The sequence below is a fragment of the Lynx canadensis genome, chromosome A2 (genome assembly GCF_007474595.2).
Source record: "Lynx canadensis isolate LIC74 chromosome A2, mLynCan4.pri.v2, whole genome shotgun sequence".
Lineage (NCBI taxonomy): Eukaryota > Metazoa > Chordata > Mammalia > Carnivora > Felidae > Lynx > Lynx canadensis.
This window is the reverse complement of record NC_044304.2, coordinates 37191123-37210205: the sequence shown is the minus strand read 5'-3', so window position 1 is coordinate 37210205 and position 19083 is coordinate 37191123. Positions and strand designations below refer to the sequence as shown.

General features: G+C 40.2%; 1 protein-coding gene across 5 annotated transcripts in view; it reads right to left on the bottom strand.

Annotated features, from left to right (window-relative positions):
• MITF (melanocyte inducing transcription factor) overlaps positions 1–19083 on the bottom strand; it is a 225472-nt gene that overhangs the window by 4473 nt on the left and 201916 nt on the right. For 3 of the 5 annotated variants that reach the window (XM_030307225.2, XM_030307228.2, XM_030307230.2), the window contains exons 6-9: positions 17378–17495; positions 14331–14405; positions 8331–8406; positions 4848–4995 (exon numbers count right to left, since the gene is read on the bottom strand). In XM_030307225.2, the coding sequence (XP_030163085.1) occupies positions 4848–4995; positions 8331–8406; positions 14331–14405; positions 17378–17495 (417 nt within the window). The remainder of the gene's footprint in view (positions 1–4847; positions 4996–8330; positions 8407–14330; positions 14406–17377; positions 17496–19083) is intronic. The other 2 variants (XM_030307227.2, XM_030307229.2) reach the window with 1 other exon arrangement.

Genomic DNA, 19083 nt, shown 5'->3' with positions numbered 1-19083 from the left:
TCAAAAAACATTAAATTAATAAATACTATTTCTTAAGAGTATAGGAACCACGGATCATATAAGGACATGATTTTTAGGTGGTATATGCATTTCATTATCTATTAATGATAGAGAGACTGAGATATCAATATTCATGAAGATAAATTTTTAAAAACATGAAAATAAAAATAAACATGAAAATAAAATTTCAAAATGTGAGATTAAAGGAAAACATTTGGTAAATAATATAGTTCTGGGGTCCCTCCACTGTGCACACACATCCAGGACACTGACACATTTTTAAATACCCAGGGAGGGCGCCTGTGTGGCTCAGTCAGTTAAGTGTCTGACTTTAGCTAAGGACATGATCTTGTGGTCTGTGAGTTTGAGCCCTGCATCGGGCTCTGTGCTGACAGCTCAGAGCCTGAAGCCTGCTTCTGATTCTCTGTGTGTGTGTCTCTCTCTGTCCCTCTCTTACTCACTCTCTATCTCTCTCTTTCTCTCTCTCTCTCTCTCAAAAATAAGTAAACATTAAAAACATTTTTTTTTAAATACCCAGGGAAATAGTGCACTACTCTGAGAACTACCAAATTCAAGACAGTTCACAGTTTCAGCATTAGGTGGCGCTACACTCTTTTCCATCACATCATAATCCCTGCAAAGCCAAGTCTTCGACAGTTGCTGCGATAAAACAAAAAAAGAAGAATTGCATGAAAATCAAGGAGTGAGACATGAGGGTGGCACTGTCCAATCGGATTCCAAGACTGAAGAAGCTGTGTGGTGGCCAACAGACACATGTATCCCATTAGTAGGTAATGTGGTTATTTAAAAATAAAATAAAAATGCTAGTGTTTTGCTTTCAGTTTATAGGTTTTATAATTTCCAATGGCTGCTAAGTTGGTAGGACCTAAATATTCAATGAGCTGTTTGGACCTAACAAAGAAATGGTCCATATTTCTTTGGTCTAGGACGCAGTGAAAAAATTACCAAGGTACTAAGGGTACCATGAGCTGATAAAGTCTGAATAGTAGTGACAAAAGTTCTACACAAGTAACTTAGGTTTGAGAAACATCACTTAATTCATCTTACCAAGGCCAAGGGAAGTTTTCGCTTGTTTTTTGTTTTTTTTTTTTTTTTGCTGTTGTTCGTTTGTTTGTTTGTTGTTATCCCAAAAGAAAGTTCTTATAGGGAGGGTGAATAATCTCTTTCTACACTTTCTTCACATCCTTCCCATTATGGGGTGAACTGAAAAACTCATAGGTTCAAGTGCTAACCCCAACCCTTCAGAATGTGACTTGGAGATAGTGTTTTTGTTTTAATGTTTATTTATTTTTCAGAGAGTGAGAGAGAGAGAGAGAAGAGCAGGGGAGGGGAAGAGAGAGAGGGAGACAGAGGATCCAAAGTAGGCTCCACAAGGTCAGCACAGAGCCCAATGCTGGGCTTGAACCCATGAACTGTGAGATCATGACCTGACCTGAAGTTGGATGCTTAACCGAGTGAGCCACCCAGGTGACCCTGGAGATGCTTTTTTTTAAAGAGGTAATTAAATTAAATGAGGTCCTGTGGGTGGGTTCTAGTCCAACATCCAAAAGGACCAATGTCCTCCTAAGAAGAAGAGACTCGGACACAGAGACATACCCAGGGAAAATACAAGGAAAAGGCAGCCTCTAAGAGAAGTACAGGAAAACCAACTCTGCCCACATTCTGACCTTGGCTTTCTAGCCTCCAGAACCCTGAGAGGCTATGTTTCTTTGTGGTGTTTAAGCCGCCCTGCCTGTGGTATTTGTTATTGGCAGCCTGAGCAGACTGACGCACTTCCTAAGTGTCACAGCCTCGCCTCCCCTGGTTCCTTACCTCAAAATGCCTTCCAAGCAAGCTCTTTCCATTCTTAGTGATTTTCCCTGGACCCTGTTAGGATGAACCCAACTGACTCTCGATGAGCATTCTGCTTCTACATGCCGAGGCGATCCTTTCTAAGCTTGCCGTGTACCCTAACGTGATACTGACAGAAAATAAATCTGAAGCAAGTCACCTTGCCTCATGAAGGAGGGAAGAGTAGCCTCCAACGTGGCCCGGCCATCCAATCTCTGCCCACGAGCCTCGAAACACATGTTCCTGAAAAGTCACGTTCAGTCTGTAGTCAAGATCATTCAATTTGCAAGATCGTTCTCTGGATGCATGACAAATAAGAGACGGGAGCCTGAGATGTCACCCAAGTATGTGCATGTTCCTGTGCACAATCTCCAGAAACACAAGTCTCTCCAGGCATCATTTTAAAGCCTTGGGCTCTTTAATAAAATTACAGTTCCAATGATACGAAGGCTTCAAGCTCTTTCTTCTGTGAAAATTTCTGCATGCATCACTTAGAGTAAAAATGAAAGGAAGCCCTTAGGCCCCAGCTGAAAACAAGCACTATTGTAAATCTACACCAACATGCTAATAAGAACAGCTCCCCACACATGAAGATCGTCTTTTAAAAAAAACAACAAAAAAAAAAACAGCTGGATTAAAAGAGGCAAACATCTTACTCTGATCTTTTGTTGTTTAATTAAAAATGTTTATCAGCTGATTAAAGCGTTACTTAGATTTCTAAATAATGTGATAAATCTCATCTGGAGACCTCAGGCTCACTGCATGGCCGTGCTTTCCTAATTAATAACGTTTTCCGTGATAGGCAAAAGTTCGAAAGGCTGCCTCACAGGGTCACTGGAAGAAACCCAAAACATCATCACTGTGGAATTTCCAATCCACACATTTCACAATATTCCATTCCACATGAAGAGACATGTTGGGAAGCTTAAAACAAAACCTAGCCTCTCTTTCAAAACAGTTCCTGTGTTTTAACATTTCTAGAAGGAAATAACACATTAGGAGGAGCTGTTTTTATAAATGGGAATGTTAAGTTCAAGAGAAAAAGACATATGGCTACAAACTGAAGAGATCGAACACGAAGCAAACAAAAACCAAAAAAAAAAAAAGATCATAAAAAAAGGTATCTTCAAATGACAAGCAATCTCTACTGCACTACGGACATTCTAAAATGCACCCCCTAGAGGAGAATCGTCTTCTGCCACCCCCACCCAGGACTGAAATGAAAGAAGTGACATTCATGGAAATGTCAACAGTGCTGTGGGGCATTCAAAAGATCGGAGACTATTACTATAAATGAATTTACTCTGTTAAAGCGGTTCAGTGTCCAGGATTAACACCACCAGCTGAAACACAACGCTGTCTGAAGGGTCAGGCTGTGCTTTGGTGTTCCACAAACAGTTGCACTGGGCACCTGAAAAAATGGTAAAAGGCGGGTCCATCTACTCAAGAAGAATGTGTTCTGTTAATTGCTTCTTAATGGTGGCTTGCACGCAGAATCAGCAGGTAAATGAGAATCACTCCTGCAAACTCCTTTGGTCATTGGCAGAGCCCGTTGTTCTTTCTCTTCTTCAAGACAGTTTCAGAGGAAGCTATGTTTACACTCAGCATGAGAGACCAAGGGCCTAAGAGAAGTACCAACAGCTGATACTACAGAAAGACTGTCCCATCTCACACTTCACACTTGTACATACAGTCAATACACAGAATGACAGATGAATTCCACTCTTCATTAAAATTAGTACTTCTCTAAGAATGAATAGTGTAAGTTACAGACACATATAGTATAACTTCACTATCTGTAACTATTTCTAAAATTTGTATCTTGAGGATAAGATCTTCTGGATGTCCTCAAGTTCCCTACAAACATGGGCTTTGACCATAGACTACATAACTCCACCAAATCCTAAGGCATCTTGGCATTCAACAACTATGCTCAGTTCTCATTATTTGAGGTAATTATTGCGATAGACTGAATGCATCCCTCCCCTCCGGAAAACTCATTTGTTGAAATCTAATCCCTAATGTGATATGTCTGGAGGTAGGGCTTTGGACTATGATTAGGTCATGAGGGTGGAGTCCTCATGAATGGGATTTGTGCCCTTATAAAAGAGACCCAGAGAGTTTCCTCCCTCCACTGCCATGTTAGCACCCAGTGAGACTACAGACTACAGCGGCCTATGAAACAGAAAGTGGGCTGTCATCAGACACCGAATCTACCTACACCTTGATCTTGGGCTCTGAGTCTCCAGAATTTTGAGAAATAACCTTTGTTGTGAAAGTCACCCAGTCTGTAGTATTTTTGTTACAGCAGCCCAAACAGACTAAGACAGTCACGTTCTATGAAGTCACTCTGAACCCTGATTCAGTAGATACCAAATGATTATTCCCAGAGGAAATATGGGGTTAGGTTTCTGTGAGTGTCCAGCCACAACATTTTCATCAACTGATCCATAATGCAACTTTATTTTAGGTTTAAAGAGACCTTATTTAATATATAACGTTGATGCATTAACATCAAACTCACAGCCAACAGCGCTGCAAGTCACATATGAAGGAAACTTATCTCCATAAGACACAGCACGGCCTTCTCGTGCTTTGGACACCAGACAACTTCAGCACTACACTTGGGGGCCGTTTTAAGCAGCAAAATTCACCCATGAAACCCACAAAAATGTGAAAAAAGCATGGGACTAAGGACCACAAAAAGGATGCTTGTTTATAGTATGAGCTGAAAGAAGACAGCAGGTCAATGCCTTGTTCAACCTTAACTCAAATCTGGCCCTCTGAGCATATCCATCAATAACCATGAAGGCACCCCAAACGTGGATCTTGGAGTTACAGCAAATTTTTAACGAGTAGGCAAATTCGCAAATTGGGAATCCACGAATAACGACTACCTACTGTACGAGGATCATGTACATCAAGTCCCCCATGGCTTGTTAGACAGCCTCCCCCTCCCAACCTCCAAGTCGGTGGCACTTCGTACGTGCCCGTACCTGTATCCTGAGCAACAGGTGCCGGTTGGCATGCTCCAGTTTCTTCTGTCGGGTTTCAAGTTCCTTTGCACGTTGCTGTTCTCGTTGCAACTTTCGAATATAGTCCACAGAGGCTTTCAAAATGGTTCCCTTGTTCCAGCGCATGTCTCTGTAACCAAGACAGAAGAGAGCAGCCTTTCTCAGGAATGGAGGCACACTGAGGATCCATGATGCAGTGCACTCCATCTCTAAAGGCCTGGTAACAATGGCAAGCTGATGACAGCTGTCATTCATCAAGTGCTTGCCATGTGCCCGATGCTGTCCACCCACTTCTTATGCGTGATCTTAACCCAAACAAGTGCCTTGAATGGGAGGGACGTTGTGCACGTGTTGAAACAAGACACTCTTCACCTTGCCCTTGGTCACAGAATTACTATAGGGTATAGCCAGGACTTCAATTTAGGTCTGTTGATTACAATAATCAGTATTCTTAAAAACTATATTAAATAGTTAAAGGTTTCTAGGACTACCAATGTTAACTCATTCAGACAGACAGAATAAGCTACAGTTAAAAAAAAAATTCCATGAGATCCTACTACTTGACTGTGTGAAGCATAAAAGATGTATCCTTGGATTTTCTCATGAATATTCATGGGCAAGTTATCTAACCTCTCTCTGTGTCCCAGTTTCTTCATCTATAAAATGGTGATACTACACATGTATGAGCAGCCTCACAGGTATGTTACTAGAATATAAGGAAGCTTGTTACCTGAAGGTGCTATGAAAAGTTTAGAATGCAATTCAAATGATGGAGCAGGCATTGTGGTAAGGGCTCAACATGAGAATTATCATGGCTACCTTTAAATACCTTTTACTATGGGGGTACATTTTAAGGTGTTTTACAGCTCATTTCATCGTAACTACCTCAATGGCTAGGCACTGATATATCCCCATTTTATGGATCGGGTAAAAAAGGCACAGAGAGGTAAAGGGCCCAAGGTCACACAGCTAGGTCACACAGTAGAGCCAGAAAGCCTAGAGAATCTGGCTCCAGACTTCCATGCACTAAACCACAATATCGTTCTTCTTATGTGGCTGAGGTCTTAGAACAAGCAGACTAGGTAGGAATATTCTGATCCAACCCCCCCCACCCACCCCGCCTTTTTTTTTTTTTTTTAACAGACGAGGAAAATCAAGTACAAGAATTCAAGCATCTTCCCCAAGATCACATATCTAGTAAGGGACTGTTTTGGAATTCAAACCCGGGCAGCCTGAGCTTGGTGCCTTTCAGTTTTTAATCACTGTAGCTGTAATGTACTCATATATAAGGAAATTAAGAACACCATTAAAATGTAGGTAAAAGTGAGCTGAAAAATTTAGAGCACTCTCAGAAAAATAATTAAGAATGAAATTATAATTACATAAATGGTATTTCTGTAATACTTTAAATTAATCAGAGCTCTTTCACAGTGTTCATGATGATGATGACGAGGACAATGAAAAAAAAAAAACGACTTAATGTATGAAAACTCTCCTACCCCATAATCTATAGATGCTCAAGGCACATTGAAGTATCAGCTGGGATGTGTGAATGGAGAGCCATTAAAACAAGCCACCAAGTAATTGATCCTCATATGGATTAGATGAAGAACAAAACAGAAGTTCTCCCACGAGAGGCAGACTTATGGCCCCTAGAGAATTCCCTGAGGTTTATCCCTGGGGTCTGAGCACCAAAGATGGCTACCCAGGGAGGTGTACTGAGATAGAGGGAGCACAGACTTGTTTAATATTCAGGGCTGAGGTCAAAGTAACCAACACTTGAGCAGCCAGAGAGGAATGTAACCGTAATGAAAGATGCCTCAACTAGACCAGTAGGTTGAAAAACCCACGTTGAAACACGTGAGCGGCGACTCAGTTTTTAAGAAGTGACTCTTTCAACCAATTATCTCAGGTTTTGCTTCCTTGTGACATCCAATGAATCAGGCTTTTAGGCTTAAAGGAAGGGTTTTCAAACTTGTTTTTTCTGGTAATGACAGCAACCCTTTTTCCACACAGAACTGTATAAAGATTCCCAATATATAAATCAGCGAAAGCAGATCTGCTATAGGGGGGGAGAGCATGTGGGGCTAAGACCCTGGTTCACTAGATGGTGTCTCTGTAGCAGCCCCAGAGCCTGTTCCAGAAACCTGGTAGGGAAAAACTCCCATTAGAGATTATAGTCCATTTATCTTAAAACAATGCCTACAATTAAAGATCATTATCAGTTCAGATTATAAACACGTAAGAATTCTAATACAATAGAGAAAGAAGATATGCAAATAGAGGCTTTCACTGCAGCCCCATAATTTCATAATGTTGCTAAAGAGATTCACATGCTACAGTTTAAAAGAATATGCTAAAAAGTGAACGCTGATAAAGAACAGGAAAATGGGAATTCAATTTCAACTATCATGCAAGACTGACTATAGGAAATGAAGGTCGCAGCCCCTTAGTAGGATAAATTTGTGCGGCAGAACTGAGAATTTGAATGTTGTGAGTTTCAAAATGGCTTTTCCTTGAAACCTGGCAAAGCAAAATGTGGATGATGGAAATTGTACTTGAACATTCATCAAAGCCACCTTACAACGGGCCATGATTTTATTTTATTTTGTCACAAATTCCCTGACAATAACGTGAATAGCAAATTTAATAAGGCTTGCATGAATAATGCTTGATTTCATCTTTACATTTTATTAGGTAGCTAAAAGGTTCTATTCAAAGGCTAATTTCAGACAAGGCCACTGGGGGTCATTAAAACGTATACATCCTCCTGCCTCTTACATCAGATGGGTCACTTTCTAGTAGATAAAATTGTGTACTTGTTGTCCTACTTGCTGACACAGTAGGAAAATCTTTACAACTGCTCTCCATCTGAAATGGGGAGAGGGGCGGTGTGGGTGGGAAGGTGGGCAGAGACTGGAAGCTGAAATCCAAATCTGCTGACCAGTACTTGAAAGAATTTTAAAAAAATTATTTTTTTCTAGATCGGTAAAGCATATAAAGGGCATGGAAGTTAAAAAAAAAATTTTTTTGACCTTATGGCTGTTGAGTGTTAGACGTGGAGTCTCCTATACCAGCCCACAGATACTGTTGAGCTCTCCAGCAAATGGTCAACAGCTCTTGCTTGAACAGCTACTGAAATCTCTATCCTGCAACCATTAAAGAGAATTCTTCCAACATTTGTTTGGTGGTCTTTCCAAGGAGCTCAGATTTCAGAAAGCCCCCTCGTATCCAAAGCTGAAGACCTTATGCCCAATAACCCTTTAATACAATTCAGTTCATTTCTCTCAAAATTTTAGTTTGGCCAGACTAACAAGGAAAGGGATAACTATACCAGACGTGGAACCAATGGTTCAGGGGTGCTTCCTGACTCTGGTTTTTAGAACTGTGCCCTTTCTGCAACATATGATTAAGCATTAAGGTCCCCAAAATATACAACGCAGATTAACATGGAATTGTACTCACGGATCATTGGACTTGGGAATCAAAGTACCTAGTTCTTTAATGCGATCATTTATGTTAAATCGTCTTCTTCTTTCAACTTCAAGAAAAGACAGGAAGGGACTGTCAGTAACAGCACCACATACACATGTAGCATATCTCGTTAAAGCCATGTACGCATTAGCCTGGCCAGCCCAAGGCTGTGTTTCCGGATCTGGGTTTCCAGATACTATCATGGTTTTGGGACTGAGGTTCAAGTGCTTCCAAACAAATGAGTTACCTTTGTACAGAACTTCATCATTTACAAAATGATGAGACTGTAATTTCTCCTTTGATTCTATAACATCCTGACACTGGAGTTAAGTATCCTCAATGATAAATGACAAAACTACTTTGGGGGATATTAGGGACTTGACAAGGGTCCCCAGGAGCAAGTGAAAACAGCCTGAACTCAACCCTGACCATTCAGACTAGGGGCAACCAACATTTTCTATAGGGCCAGATAATGAGGACTTTGGGCTTTGAGGGCCAAACTGGCAAAACTGAGGATGTTATGTAGATACTTATGTAACAAAAGAGAAAATAAGTTCCTTTTGTTTATTGACAACGTTCAAAATGTGACAATATTAACTGGATACTTTTTTTTTTTTTTTTTTTTGCAATGCCAGTTGACTAACGAGAAGCGCTGGATGCCAGAAGTTGGATTTTATATAATTCTCACATATCACAAAACATTCCTCTTTTGATTTTTTTAACCATTTAGAAACATAAGAAACATTCTTAGCCTACCAGCCGTACAAAACTCCCTGCCCTAGGCCCAGTGTTGCCCAACAGATATATACAATGTGAGTTACTTCCGTAATTTAAAATTTTCTAAGTAATCACATTGAAGAAGTAAAAAGAAAGAGGAAAAATTAATTTGAATATCTTGTTAAATCCAATATACCCATCCTTTCAACATGTAAGCTATATGAATTGTAACTAAATACTTAACATTCTTTTCTTTGTACTACATTTTTGAAATCCAGAGTTTATTTTAAATTTTTAAAGGTTGTATTCATTTGGAGAGAGAGAGGCCATGAGCAGAGGAAAGGGCAGAGAGAGAGGGGGAGAAAGACAATCCCAAGCAGGCTCTGCACTGCCAGCACAGAGCCCGATGGGAGGCTCGAGCTCACAAACCCTGAGATCATGACCTGAGCCGAAATCAAGAGTCTGACACTTAACTGACTGAGCCACTCAGGCGCCCCGAAATCCAGTGTGTATTTTATACTTACAGCACATCACAATTTGAACTATAGCGCATTTCAAGTGTTCAATAGGCAGATGCGTGGAGGGATACAGTGCTGGGTAACACATCCTAGAAGTTAAGTTAAGCTTGTTTGACTACACCATGCGTCCTAACAGCGTCCCTATTTTATCAATTCAGTTGCATGTGTAGCTAAATTATCATCTTCTTTCAGGAGGGTGAAACAGTAAAGCATATGGGTTAATAAATGTTTCTAATTTACCTACCCGGGCAAATAAATTCCAAATAACTTAAGGTCTAATAAATCAGATTAAAAAGTTAACATTTTACTTTAAACATAATATAACCTAATACACATTTATATTTGACCTACTAGTAGTCCATACGTTTAGGTACATGATATATACTTTCCCAACCACCCTGTATTTTTTCTTAGCAGAGGGATCCCTTCTATGATTAAACCAGGCATTTAAAATACTGCCTTACCATTAATTTTTTTATAAAACAGATACACTGATACTCACTGGTTCTAAAGAAGGAATTTTTGGACCTCTGATCTTGTAGCTAACCTCCTCCAAAACTAAAAGCATGACATGCTTTCTTACTTTTCCAAGCACAGAACAATCAGAAAAATTCAAACAGCACTGAAATGCATAACGTGAAGTAAAAGTTTCCTGTGATCCAGATACGACCACTGTTAAGTTTCTTACATATCCTTTGTGATGATTTTTATTCTCTAACCAAGCTGCCTGCCCAGGGCACAGTTCTTGGAACTCTTCTTCATCTATATTCACTTACTCGTGATCTCATCTCGTCTCATGGTTTTCTACGCCACACAAACACTGATGACTCCCACAGTTGTATTTCCAACTTAGATAGGTCCCTGAAACTCCAGACTCGCATGTCCAACTACTAGTTGGTTCCACAGGGAGGTCTAATGGGCAGCCCCAAGAGTCCAAACACAAGCTCCTGTTCTTCCATGCTCAAACGACTCTACCCACAGCCTTTCCCACCTCATTTACTGTAACTCCATTCCTCTAGTTACTTAGGCGAAAACCTTGGAATCAGTTCTACACCTCTGTTCCTCTCACATCCCACATCGGATCCATCATCAAAGTCTGTTGGCTCTATATTCGAAAGATCTACAGAATCCGCCCACTTTCAACCTCCACTGTTACCTGAGAGAAGCGACCATCATCTCTTGCCTAAGGATTACTGCAATTCTCCTAACTACCATCTGTCACCCACACCCACTGCTTCCTACCCACTCTGGTCTATTTAGACCACAACAGCCAGAGGGATCCTGTTAAAACCTAAGGCAGAGCATCCAACCCCTTGCTGAAAACCCGCCAATCATTTCCCACCTCACTGAGACAAAAGCCAGGTCCTCAAGGATCTGGTGGGCTCCCATCCTTGTGACCTCATGCTCTGCTCCTCTCCCTCTCTGACCACATTTCTGTCGTGACTTACCGCTGTCCCACCTCCCGTTAGCCCCACTGGCTTCCTGCAATTCCTCAACCAAACGAGATCCACTTCCCACTTTAGGACTTCATACTGCTGTTCACCCCGAGTGGAACACCCTTCCCCAAATATGTGTATGATTCTGCCCTCACCAACCTCAGGCAGTGCCTCAGATTTACCTATGAGCCTTCTCTGACCACCCTATTTAAAAATGAACCACCACCTCATATGCCTATTCTGACACTCTATCCTGTTGCCTGTACTTTGTCACCTCATAGAACCTTCAACCATCTGCATATTTCATTTGTTTGCTTCTTATGTAATATATGATTTATGATAACATAACATAATAATTTAATATAACAATACTATAATATAAACAAAATGTTTTATATTAAATGTTGCATATTATATGTTACGATATATATAAACAAATGAAATATGCAGATGATAGAAGGTTCTATGAGGAATATATTATATATATATATATATACATACACATACACACACACTTAGTGTATTCTTTTTACATACTGAGATAATAATATGTATATTATCTGCCACTTAACTGTTCTCACTCAGTAATATATTGTGGCTATCCATGTAAATCAGGTAAAAAAGACCAACCCCATTCTTCTTAAGAGCCACTGAGTATCCTTTATAGGGATATACTGTAATTTATTTACAAACACTCCAGTGATGAATATTTAGACTATGTCTAATTTCTCCCTCTGTCAATGGTATAATGAATATTTTGGCCAGTGCTCACATACACATTTTACTCCTATCGTGGTTTTTGTTCTGTACTGAAAACACCACCTTAATGTATTCATTTGCTCATCTATTGGGTCTGCCCTTGAGTCAAATGGAAGCTCATAAGTGAGAAGCCTATCTGTCTAGTTCACTTCTGTAGAAAAATGCCTCAGACATAATGAGGGCTCAGTAAATAGTTATGAGTAAACAAATGAATGTATTATTTTGCACATTTTGGCAACTACTTTTACAAGGTAAGTTCTTAGAAGAGGAAGAGCTATGTCAATGGACAATCTAACCTTGAGTACTCATTTCTTTTTTTTTTTTTAATGTTTATTTTTGAGAGAGAGGGTGAGAGAGCACGCACACAAGCAGGAGAGGGACAGAGAGAGCGGGGACAGAGGATCTAAAGTGTGCTCTGCACTGAGAGCAGAGCCTGACGCCGGGCTCGAACTCTGGAGCTGTGAGATCTTGACCTGAGCCAAAGTCGGATGCTTAACCAACTGAGCCACCCATGCACCCCTTGAGTATTCATTTCTAATGGTTAGATGAGATTTTAAGATTTTTTTTATAGACCTCAGAGTATGACCTAATCATGTTTATATTTTACTGACAACCCTAAACTTGAGAGTTCAGGTGCCTACGTAAAGGTATTGTTTTTGACAAGATCCAACTTCGTTTTCCACAGGTCAGTTAGGTGGAGTTTTGGGTAACGCCTGATGATCTTAATTCTAAGTTATATAGAAAGAACAAATGTCTTAGAGTACAATTACTTGGAAGCCAGATGAGATCTTAGAAATATTACTCCCAATCTTTGGGTTAAAAGGAGCAGAGCTTCTCCCAGCTGAAATGGGAACTAGGAAGGACAGTATCTATTAAAAGAAAGAACCCATCCCCTCTGGGACCCAGCGATTCCTTTTCTCAGTACCTGACCTGGAGAAAGAAACTCCCCTGTACACAGACAGAGTGGCGCGTGTGCAAATGCTCACTGTGGCATTGCTTAGAACAGGGAAAAACTGGGGGCACCTGGGTGGCCCAGTCAGTTAAGCGTCCGACTTTGGCTCAGGTCATGATTTCACAGTTTGTGAGTTCAAGCTCCGTGTTGGGCTCTGTGCTGACAGCTCGGAGCCTGGAGCCTGTTTCTGATTCTGTGTCTCCCTCTCTCTCTGCCCCTTCTCCTCTCGTGCTCTGTCACTCTCTGTCTCTCAAAAATGAATAAACATTAAAAAAAAAAAGTACAGGGAAAAGCTGGAAGTAATTTCAACACTTAGCAGTAGGAGAATCACTCAATTTCACACAGCCATGCTATGGAATACTATACAACAGTTTTTTAAAAGGAGACAGACCTACACTAACAACTGCAAAGGTTCTTCAGGAAAGACTGCTGAATATAAAAAAGCAAACAGCAACAAATATGGATAACATGATACTGCTTGTGTTAAAACAGACACCAAAAAGCCCACTATTTATTCTCGGTGTGCATGTGCACGTGTGTGTATTCTTAAACACATGGGCAGAGACTGGCAAGATCAACAACAAACTGGACAAAAAAAAAGAAAAACAAACCAACAATGATGACTTTTACGAATCAGAGGAGAATTCTAGCTTTATTCTATCACTTTAAATTCGGGTCTATGGGCGCCTGGGTGGCGCAGTCGGTTAAGCGTCCGACTTCAGCCAGGTCACGATCTCGCGGTCCGTGAGTTCGAGCCCCGCGTCGGGCTCTGGGCTGATGGCTCAGAGCCTGGAGCCTGCTTCCGATTCTGTGTCTCCCTCTCTCTCTGCCCCTCCCCCATTCATGCTCTGTCTCTCTCTGTCCCAAAAATAAATAAACGTTGAAAAAAAAAAATTTAAAAAAAAAATTCGGGTCTAATTCTATCATTTTTACCACAACAAAGTGTCTATACATAACTTATTACATTCTTAAAACTGAATTTAGGAAGAAGAGGACAGGAGGCCAAAAGATGAAAAATTCTTTTTAACTGTACAGCCTCTTTTACTTTTGTTTATGAAACAAAAACCTTAAGTTCTCATAGGAAAAAGCTTAAAGATTTGATCAAGAGTAAATTAAACGTGTTTTTACATGTCAGGAGACTTTTTTTTTTTTTTAAGTCACAAGTAAAGTCAGAAATTTGGGAGGGTACCTTACCCACTGACTCCCCTCCAGGTGTTTTTTTTTTTTTTTTTTCTTTCAAATCTCACTGGAGAAGGTGATCCCATCATCCCCTTTTGTTAATAAGTTCCAGTGTGAGCAACACTTATAATTGGGTAGTTGGGGATCAAGTCTCCCTCTCACCACACACACACACACACACACACACACACACACCATTACTATAAACAAGTAAATACTTTTCAGAATACTGGAGAAAATTCAATTTGATTGGAGATAAAATATGGGGAAAATATATGTTACTTTCTCTGAAAAACAATTTTCCTTCCATAAATTATATCTTTATAACAGCTATACGTATCATTTTCCTCCCCTGTAAGATTTCAAACAATTTTGATATAAGGGGGAACATCCGCTCCAATCAAATATCATGAACATAAAACCAACTTACTCAAGTTGTGATTGTCCTTTTTTTGCCTCTCTTTGGCCAATGCTCTCGCTTCAGATTCTGTGGGAAAAATACACGCTGTGCACGTGAATGAAGTAATTAGAAACTGGAACGGTTCAAGGCACACAATGATGTCAACTACAAAACACCTCATTTTCTAAATATATAGAAGCTTACCCGACCAGATTCTAACAATCCAAAGAGGGTTTTTCAAATTATCATTCTTAAAAAGCTTGCATTTTTTCCAAAGCAACACTTACGAAATAAATGCAAAGACTTGGCTTCTACAAAATGGTAAAAGACCAGTAACAAAGATGTCTGACACACTACAAACATACAAGAGGAAAATAAATAACCAGAGAACTAGGGAAATTTGCAGCTGATATTCTATTATCAGGAGTGAAATTTTCTTTTCATGCAACAGAACTTTGAGGTTATTTCTTCGAGGCCTTTGTAACATTGACATAAAAAACTGGATACAGAAGCTATCACATTGGCTCTCTAACTGACTGGTGGAAATGGACTCATTTTTTCAGAACTGGGAGCCAGGTTCCAACAGAACCTGCTGGAATGAAATTATGATCCTTAGGAGCAACTATTTTCCTAGTCTGGGTTTATGAAAACAAACAGAGGAATAGGGTACACTAAAGCATTTGGAAGCAGCTCTATTGGAAAAGATGTATTTGCATAGCAACTCTTGTGAGTTCTCTGTGATGAGGGATTACTTTGCACCTTTCAGGACAGCAAACCAAAACAAGAGAGAAACAGTCCTTTGACTAATCCTGGGATTCTAGAACCTCTGTTATTTCCTTTTCAGAAGAGTTATCTGAAAGATTACACTACCTTAACTCAGAATCTTACCCCAAAATAGAAACCTTTTTAGCATAACTCATAGCCACTAAAGTATGTATGTATGTATGTATGTATGTATGTATGTATTATGCATGTATTATTATGTACAAATAAATAATTCAGAAGCAAAATTATTTCAACTGGGAAGTTCAATCCAAATGATTTTCTATTTGTTTCTCACATGAGCATTACAGACAGCTTTTATTCATACACCCTCCACTTCACTATCTTATTTTTTGTTTTCTCGCTTTATTTCTACCCACCACCCCCCCCCGCCCCCCGCCTTTTTTTTCAGTTTGCCAGCCACACACCATGGTTTTCTGCCTTCCAACTTCAACCCACTAACTGTGGACCAGCTTTGGCCAAGGCAATCCGGTGAACTTCTCTACCATCTGGTAGCTTCACCCACATCCCCCCAAGGGGGTGGACTCTTGGCCTGGGGGGTGGGGGTGGGAGAGGTTCTTTCTCAAGCCTGGATACCCCCTGCAGCCTCAGGATCTTCTTTAACATATCATCCTAAGTAGCTGCTAGCCTGTGTTTGGTTAACAATTCTATATTTTAAACCTCCACTGTTCAAATCACCATGTGGTCTCTGCTTCCTGACCAGAATCTAACACAGGTGGAAAAACCAGACTTAAGAAAGATAATTTTTTCCCTGTAGATCAGAACTGACGCCTAAGCTTTTGGCTACATCATACTCCTGCTCCAACTAGCAGTGTTCAGAACCCTAATTCCTGTCTATTTCTCCTTTTCCTGCCTGGAATGGTCATTTTCTATAATAGAAAGTGATTCTGGAAGTGTATACTTCATTATATCTGCTTACTTTCTTTAAAAAATCAACGTCTACCCCTTACCTATTTCTCTCATTCCCACCTGTTGCCTCTGTTGTTTTCTTTTGTTTTTGAAGAAGCAAACACATAATTCAAAACCCCTCTTTGCACTTAAGTTGTAAGAATTCTGTTCATGTCACGCTAACCACATTTTATCATTACTTAGTATAGATCTCGGCATTATTTTCTAAGAATTTCATGACACTGTTCCTTCCTGGTAGGGTTCCTACTTTTTTGTTGACTTCCGATGAGTTTTAATATTAATTAGTTTTATCCTTTATTAAAAAAAATTAATGTTTATTTATAGTAGAGAGAGACAGAGCAGGAGTAGGTGAGGGGCAGAGAGAGAGGGAGACAAAGAATACGAAGCAGGCTTCAGGTTCTGAGTTGTCAGCACATAGCTGATGTGGGGCCTGAAGTCACGAACCACGAGATCATGACCAGAGCCAAAGTTGGACACTTAACCGACTAAGCCACCCAGGTGCCCCAATTAATTACTCTTTTAAAACAAATCAATGTTTGTTTTTCCAAATGTCTTTCTCTTGTCACTGTCTTCTGAAATATTTTTTTTAAAAAGACACCCTTGATCAAATAGGAATTTTTCGCACCGAATATATTTTCCGTATTTTCAGCGTGTTCACGTAATCCTGCAAGATGCAAGGACCAAACATGAAAAAGGGGGATAAGGTGAGGGCCATAAAATTCAGCATGATAGAATGCCAGTTCTAATGTCGTTTCGTCATGTTTTAATGGCCAAATGCTCTCCCTAAAGCGTTAAACAAAATGGTGAAATAGGTAATTTCACACTTGCCCAAGGAACAAACAATACCCATTGCTCGGTTTTATAATCTATTTTTTTACTCCGTGTAATAAATCTTTTGCATGTGACTTAGCAAAAATAACAGGAGGCATCTGAAGATGTTAAGAAATTCATTCTTACCCTATCCTGACAACTGTGGGCTTGAATGTATGTCCAACAAAATATCTGCCCAGGGTTCTCAAACGCAAATGCTTCTAGGGGCTTAGCACAAACACCAGATGGGTTAGAGACATCTGATCATTAAAAATGTTGCCTAGTGCCCCCAGCCCAAAGAGGACAGCAGCCAAAGACACAATGAGGGGTGTCATGGAGTTCTAACAATGCCATGGAGTGACAGCAGCCCCAATTCCCAGTACCTCAAATACTGGAAATTTCCAAGTATAAATCTTCCACCTTAAAATATTGCTCAATGTTTTCACCACCGCATAGACCTAAAAAAAAGTATGTCTACGAATTGGCAAGAGTCTGGAGGTCACAATTTTGAGAACCGTGTTTGTCAGGAAATCAACAGAAAATCCCCAGTAAGAGGCACTCTTGCCAGGATTTACCTGTGAGCTCCCTTTTTATGTTGGGAAGGTTGGCTGGACAGGAGTTGCTGATGGTGAGGCCTGGGGGTGGCAGTCCTTGGTTGCCATAAAGATCAATCAGATTTCCAGAGACAGGTAACTAGAGAGAGAAAAACAGTGATAGAAACAAACTGTTGAAAAGCTCCTCATTCAGCTAGAACCCGTATCGATTCCGGACTTTACTTAAAAGAAACGGTAGGATGCAAAAAGTCATTTTTTTAAAACAGGAAAGCACGACATGTTTACACTTTTTCACTCACTCAGAGACATGGTCACCTTAGCTCATTCCCTTTGAGAGAAGGAAGGACGCGGAATCTCCTACCCATAAGATGGCTATATTACCAGCTTATACGTACATTTTGAGCGTGCAGACAATGGATAATGTGGCAAACTCACTATCTAGCACATCCAGGGGCATATGCTAAATGTTTAGTAAAGGTCGGCTATTACCGTAAAACAGGGTTCTGTGTGGCATGACTTTTTCACAAAAGCACGTTTTTCATCAAAGTCATTTTTTCCGACCCTCTCCTTTTTATCTCTCTTCACTATAAAGAGCAGTTTTGCAGCGGAAAAGCACTGAGAAGTGTTCTCTATTGGCAAAGAAATGGTTTCCTCATTGCTAAAGAAAAGCTATTTTCCTTGAGAGTGAAATCTTTCGCAAAGCCACAAGAGGGAGCCCACTGACTTTAATAAAAGAACAAAACATACACTTAAAAAAAAAAAAAAAAAAAAGGAAAGTATTTAGCCTTCTCAACCTAGCTTAAGAGTGTTTTTCTCCAGTTCTGAGTTGAATCATTTGAAGTAGTGAACTTATTTCTGCCCCCAGTGCTGCTTTTCCTGTACTGAGTTCACTGGAAGAGTCTGATGTGCCCGTTTTTGGGCACAAGAGGGGCCCCGGACATTTCCTCTTCCCACCGGCTGAAATAAAGTTCTCAACTATCACTCTGGGGACACAGTTAAGTGACCTCACTTCTGCCACTGCAGAAACTCCCCATTCCCAGCTTAATTCAAACACTTCCTGTAAACTATTAACACCGTGTAAGAAATTGATCATTTAACCCTTCCTGTCTTTGACTATACACTCTAAGTTTTACTCCACGTCTGAGAAAAATGAATGTTTACTGACCAAGGGGCTCCAATAAAGATGACATTGAAGATTTCACCTTTCATTTTCTCCAGTGGCTACTAACATACAGATAAAAATATCTCACAAAATAAAGATAGAAATGTGTTTCCCTTCATCGGTAGCCTTCGACCATCTATCCACCATGGCTTCTAAGTATGTGCTCTATGAAATGAACCCCGAACTAAACCCCAAACGAAAGAGATGGGGGAGGCCTGTACTTTCTGGCAGGTAAACAAAGATACCAGCTCTAATATGACTGGGGCCTGAGGGCAGGGAGGACAGACAGATCAGCAGAACACCTCTCTCTCTTTTCCACTCAGTCTTTTGCTTCTTTTTGAAGGCAGGATGTATGTTATGTATATAAATGTACTATATATATCCCATTATACAGATTCATATAAACAATGCGCTGTGATAACTTAAAATGTCCTTGAACCACAATTCAAGCCCCTCTAGCTAAGAACCTGATCAAAAGTGACTGTGATTATTAGCTGTCATTTTACTAAGTGGTTTTATTTGAAGTAGGTCCCTTCTTAGGGTCAGTCCTCTTCCTGTGTGTGCT